Consider the following 6,000-nt stretch of genomic DNA (forward strand, 5'->3'; position numbering starts at 1 on the left):
CTCAGCCAACCTCCATAGATGAACAGGTTTCTTTTACTCCTTTGTACTACAAACAAGGATGCAATGAATAACCTTGACCATACTTCATTTTGTGCTCAGGCAAATATATTTCTGGGATAAATTCCTAGAAGTATGATTGCTGAGTCAGAGGGTAAATAGATTTGTAATATGTAATTTTCATTAAAATTGTTAAACAGTGGTTGTGCCATTTTGCACTTCCACCAGCAATGCATGAAATAACCTATTTCCCTATAGTTTCGCCAGCAGAGTGTGTTGTCAGATTTTGGAGGATTCCCATCTGTTAGATGAGAACTAATATTTCAGTAATTTTAATTTCAATTTGTGTTTTTCCTGTTATAAGAGTGTTCAAACATTTTTTTTATGTGTAAGGGCCAGTTGCATTTTTCCTCCATGAACTCGCTGATCTTGCTCTTTGCACATATTTATATTAGTCTTTTTCTTCTCAATTTTTATGAACTTTATGCATTACGGAGAGTAGCCTGTTGTCTGTGATATACATTGCAAATATGTTTGTCAGCTTGTCATTTCTTCTTTGATTTAGCATGTGGTGGTTTCTTTTTAATTTTGTGGGTCATGGAAACACATGTGGATTGAATTTATCAAATTACTCTTATATGGCTTCTGGATTTGGGTCATAGTTAGAGAAGCCCCCCTCCCCCCCATTCTAAGGTTATAAAAGAATCCTAGTTTAGGGCCCCTTACCACAAGCAAACAATTGATTTTAGTCAGCAGTTTACCTCTAGAGCATGAGTTCCTTCAAGTATAATATCCTTTTGGAAAAATGCCACACAGATAATCAACTAATGTGACAAATTAGGAGATGGTCTTCTAATTGAGTTTCATAGGTGTGTGGCCAGGAGATACTTTCTTTCAAGTCTCTAATCCTTATCTTGGGAACACGACACATGTGGGAAAAACCCATGTAACATCCGTGGTCACTTTTTTCTAGGCCAGCGACTCAGATGCAACCAGCCCCACTGGACAACGGCCAAGTGATGGGTGTCTAGAAGACAACGCATCCAGGGAAAAGCAAGGAGATTGGAAGCTGCAGTCACGAAAAAGGACTCAGACGCTCCCTAACCGGAAATGCTTCTTGACATCAGCTTTGCAAGGTACCAACAGCTGCAAAGTAGAGATCTTTAAAAATGAGTTCTGGTCATCTTCTTCGGAGGGGAAGGCAGGGGACGGGCACAGGAGAACGATGTCTCAAGGTGTGCCACAGTTTTTCGACTCCCAGCGGACTTCCACCTACGATAACGTCCCCACCCAGCCGGGGTCCCCTGAGGATGAAGCCGGTACACCATCATCCCAGGCCTGTGACTCCAAGAGAGATGTTCTTGCTAGCCTAAACTCTGAAACCGGGCCTGGGAAAAAGAACTCTGGAGAAGAGGAACTTGAATCTTTGCAGAGGATGGTCCAGGAGCTGCGAAAGGAAATAGAAACACAGAAGCAAATGTATGAGGAACAGATTGAAAAGTAAGTCACGTCCAGAGGGCCCTGGGCAGCCAGTCACCTGCCATCTTAAAAGCAATAGGGATTGTTCTCCTCTGCCAAAGAAGTGACATTATAAAACTTTAGTTACAGAAGACGCTATCTACAGCAGTTGGGCCTAATGAGGAACAGGGCAAAGGCATTGAGGAGATGACTAAATTAGTGAAAACTCTAAGCTTTACCTTACATTCATGAAAAGTTAAATATGTAGTTTAAGTAGTTTAATCAACTGTTTCCAAACAGTGGTTGTTTAAGCATCAACATGTCTTAATGAATTAAGAGAAATTTAAAAATTTTTCATATTAATGTCATTCATCAACTCTGCAGACATTTATTGAGCACCTACTATGTGCCAGGCACCATCTCAGCTGTTAGAGAATAGCACTGAACAAAACACACAAAAGCCCTTTTGCTTATAGAGCTTTCCTTCTAGTGGAGGCAGACAGAGAATACAAATAGGTAATTAAAACATATGTTATGGGGCCTCCCTGGTGGCGCAGTGGTTAAGAGTCCGCCTGCCGATGCAGGGGATACGGGTTCGTGCCCCGGTCTGGGAGGATCCCATATGCCGCGGAGCGGCTGGGCCCGTGAGCCATGGCCGCTGGGCCTGCGCATCCGGAGCCTGTGCTCCGCAACGGGAGAGGCCACAACAGTGAGAGGCCCACATACCGCAAAAAGAAAAAAAAAAAAAAAAAACATATGTTATGTCAGATGGTGGAAAATGCTAAGGAGAGAAATAAAGCAGGGCAGGAGGTTGGGGAGCTCAGGAAGGGGGTTCCAGAGTTACATAGGGTGGCTGGGGAAGGCCTCACTGAGAAGGTGACACTCGAGCAAAGGCCTGAAGGACGGGAGGGAACTAGTGAGGTCCACGTGGGAGGGGTTGGGGTGGGTTTGGGGGAGAGCAGGCAAGGCAGAGAGAACCAAAGTGCAGAGGCTATGGGAAGGGGGGTGTCTGGCGTGTTCATGCAGAGGAAGAGTGGTGGTTGGTGGAAACAGGGGAGTGACTGATGGGAGAGGGCAGAGAATGCAGAGGGCCTGGTCAGCCACCTGAAAGCCTAAGGGGGGCAGAGCTTCTGGGCACCCCTGACCTGACTGAGGCTTCACTGGGTCAGGATCGCTAACTCCCCACGATCTCAGACTGCAGCGGGTGAACGGAAGCGAGGCCGGTGACATGGCCGTTGCCACCATTTCACACAAATCTCTAAGATGCTCGGACATGATTTGCTCACTTGAGTAGATAAACTACTTTCTTGAAATCTTTTTTACACCACTGATTTTTCCTGGGAAGAAACTTCAATCCAGATTTGCCTAAAGTCACACTAATCAAAAGTTAGTGAAATGTGAACCTAGTGGGGTTTTCGAACGACGGGAACTTTTCAGTCCATAGACTCAGGTACATGAAAGGAAGACTTTGGTGAGCCTGATCCTTTGTTCCCTGAGGAGGGCCACCCATCTAGAACAACACATAACTTCTTGTCTAAGAACCTGAAATCAGCTGTTTGTAGACTCTGAGACTTGGGCGACATCTTGGCAGTGACCAAGGCAGCCCCAGTGCAGACACTGAGCCCCAGTTTCTAGCACGGGGGTCATTGACAGGGTGGGGAAGAACTGGCTGCCATTGAGGTGGCCGCTCCTCCTGAAGGGAACAAAGTCTTTTGAATCCACTGTCAGGGGAGCCTCCCATTCCATCCTCGGGAGAGGAAGGAGAATTAACAGTCTACAGTGCCTGCTCTAAGCTTCATGCTTCAGACACGCCTTCTCATATAATCCCCTCAGTTATCCCGTGAAATAGGTAATACCCCCATTTTACAGAAGAAATGGGAGTTTAGGAAGTATAAAAAGGTTGCACAGCTAGTCATTGGTGGGGCTGGGATTTGAACTCGGGTCAGCCAACCTCCCAAATCCACTCAGATTCTACCTCTCCACTGGAGTCAGTGGTCAAGATCTAGCATGGTGTCTCTTTTGAGGTTTCCCCCCAAAACAAGAAGGATATGGAGAACTCAGAGAAGAAAACTAAATTTGTAATGGGTGGAATTCCAGAGGAATGAGACTAATTTGGCTTTAAGAAGAAACAGGCAGGGGTAAGCAAGGCTCTGAAGAGGGGCCATTGACTGCAAAATGGACCAAGGCCCTTGAAGATAGAAGCCAGAGATGGGCTCAAACAGGAACTCAAGTCTCCGTATAAAAATGAGCAGGCCATTGGGTAGCAGGGAAGCAGCATCTCACAGAATGAAATTCTGAAGCCACTTTCCAATCATAGCCTCCTCATAGGCCTGAAATTCCCTCCTTTGGCTCAAAAATGTCATATGTACTCTCATTCCCAAGGGTTAATTCAGCACAGCCTGGAGGGAGAGAAATGGGCACCTGAGACTAGACTAGGATTTGGGCCAGTAACAGTGAAAATCCTGTGAATTCAGGAATCCAACAGATCCTTCACTTGGAGTGGGATTCAGAAGCAAGGGTGGGACTGGCAGGACAGTTGCTCCCAAGGGGCAGCTCCCCCAAATTCTCCAAATCTTGGTCCCCAGGAGCCTTCGTAAGAGAAGGCTCTGGTCCGTGCTCTGCAATGAAGCAGGATGAGAAAGCATGCATGTGTACACAGGTGCGGGGAATCTGGAATCTGGATGGGGTTCAGCAGTCAACCTTTCCACTGAGCAGGACAGAGGCAAGGCGCTGTGGGGCTATAAATATTAGAGGTGGTCTCTTCATTCAAAGACTTTATTGTGTGGTGGGAGATACAAAACACAAAACGACGTGAAAAACAACACAGGAGATGTCATGATATGGATGACAAATGACAAAAAAGGGGACAGGCTCTGGGAATTCAGGATTACTGCGAAGTCCTCCTGTCGGGGGTGGGACATAACTAGGAAGTACAGGTTGGAGATGAGTCTTGGGATGTGGAAGGTAAAGTGGACAGAGGGGGTTGAGGACAAGGCTGAAGGGAAAGTCTAGAGGTCACACCCCGTCCTTTCATTATTTTCTTTCCTTGTAGGCTTGAGAAGGAAAATTATGATGTGTGGGCTAAGGTGGTGAGGCTCAGTGAAGAACTGGAGAAGGAGAAGAAGAAGTCTGCAGCCTTGGAAATCAGCCTCCGCAACGTGGAGCGCTCCCAGGAGGATGTGGAGAGGAGGAACAAGGCCTTGGAAGAGGATGTCAAGGAATTTGTCAAATCGATGAAGGAGCCCAAGACCGATGCTTGAGGGTCCCAGGAGCACCACAGAGACAGCCTGCAGAGACCCAACAATGCTCCCTTTCTCGCTGCTAGCTGATGACCAGGAAGCAAGATTCCTCCCTAAGAAGGAGAGGACAGTTTCCGGGGGAAAACATCACATTTCCCAGTAGATAAGTCAGTGGAGTTTGCAGGAGGATAAGCGTGAGCAGGGACTTGTGTGGACATCTCCGAGCCCCGGGGCTGTATTCAAAGGGATTGCATTATTCCAACGTGGTCTCAGGTCGAGTGAAGCGGCACCTCCTGTGGTTGAATGGCTGTGTCCAATGGAGACTCTGCTGCAGGCCACATCCCAGGACCCAGGCAACAGGCTGACCCCAACAGAGGCTGGACTGAGGAGTTGGTTCTTTGTTTCCTGTGTGGGACATTTCACCTAGTCAGATGGCCTCCGAGTGTCTCTGAGACACAGGGGCCAAAAATGATCTTCAGCTTTTGATTTCTCAGCCATGGTGGGCTGTGTTTTGAGGGGCTGCACCTACTGAAGCCAGGACCCCATTCTGCCACCCCACCCCCACCCCGTGATGCACACTCTCTAGGGCTGCAAACTCGAAATTAGTATTAGGCAAAGACAAAACAAGCAGTAAACTGGATTTATGAAAGTAAAAGCAATTAGAAAATTAGATTCAAAAAAAAAAAAAGAAGCAGGGCTATTGGCAATCCATACAACACCATTATGAGAGTAAAAGCCTCTCCTGCCTGGGGACAGATGCACCCCTCTCTGGGCACATGGCTTGATGAGCAGGTCATGGGCTGCATTCCAATCCCACTTGCCTTTCAGGGGCCACGATTGCATAGAGCAGGCCCACTATGATACAGCTTCCTTAGATGCTAGTTGGGTGTTTAGATAGTAACAGTCATCCTTCTGCATTAAGCCACCCTGGCCAAGGCCCCTGGTGAGGCCCCAGGCCTTGAGAGGTAGGATGGTGGAGTCTTTAGTGGTTTTTGTCATTGTTCTAGTTAGGTGGTCTCCAAGCTCTTTTGACCCTGTGCCCCATCAATAGAAAATATTTGAGCATACATTCCTCAACATAGGTATATTTATTTATTTATAAATTGTACACACGTACTACTCTATTGCTATATCATAAAACATACACAGGACAAAAATTGAATCATGATGAGATAAAAACAAATGTAAGTAGGTATTCTCAAATGTGCTTTTAGCTCTGGAAACTCCTGGCCCAATTTCCCAGCACGTATTACCTGTACTAATGTTACATAGTTCATCCCATTACACCCATAATTTTCTTGAACTC

General features: G+C 46.5%; 1 protein-coding gene across 2 annotated transcripts in view; it reads left to right on the forward strand.

The window, feature by feature from the left end:
* ARHGAP25 (Rho GTPase activating protein 25) overlaps positions 1-4,715 on the forward strand; it is a 44,221-nt gene extending 39,506 nt beyond the window's left edge. For both annotated transcript variants that reach the window (XM_060117381.1, XM_060117382.1), the window contains 2 exons: positions 971-1,497; positions 4,508-4,715. In XM_060117381.1, the coding sequence (XP_059973364.1) occupies positions 971-1,497; positions 4,508-4,715 (735 nt within the window). The remainder of the gene's footprint in view (positions 1-970; positions 1,498-4,507) is intronic.
* Positions 4,716-6,000: the final 1,285 nt, after the last annotated feature.

This window comes from Mesoplodon densirostris, chromosome 14 (genome assembly GCF_025265405.1).
Source record: "Mesoplodon densirostris isolate mMesDen1 chromosome 14, mMesDen1 primary haplotype, whole genome shotgun sequence".
Taxonomy (NCBI): Eukaryota; Metazoa; Chordata; class Mammalia; order Artiodactyla; family Ziphiidae; genus Mesoplodon; species Mesoplodon densirostris.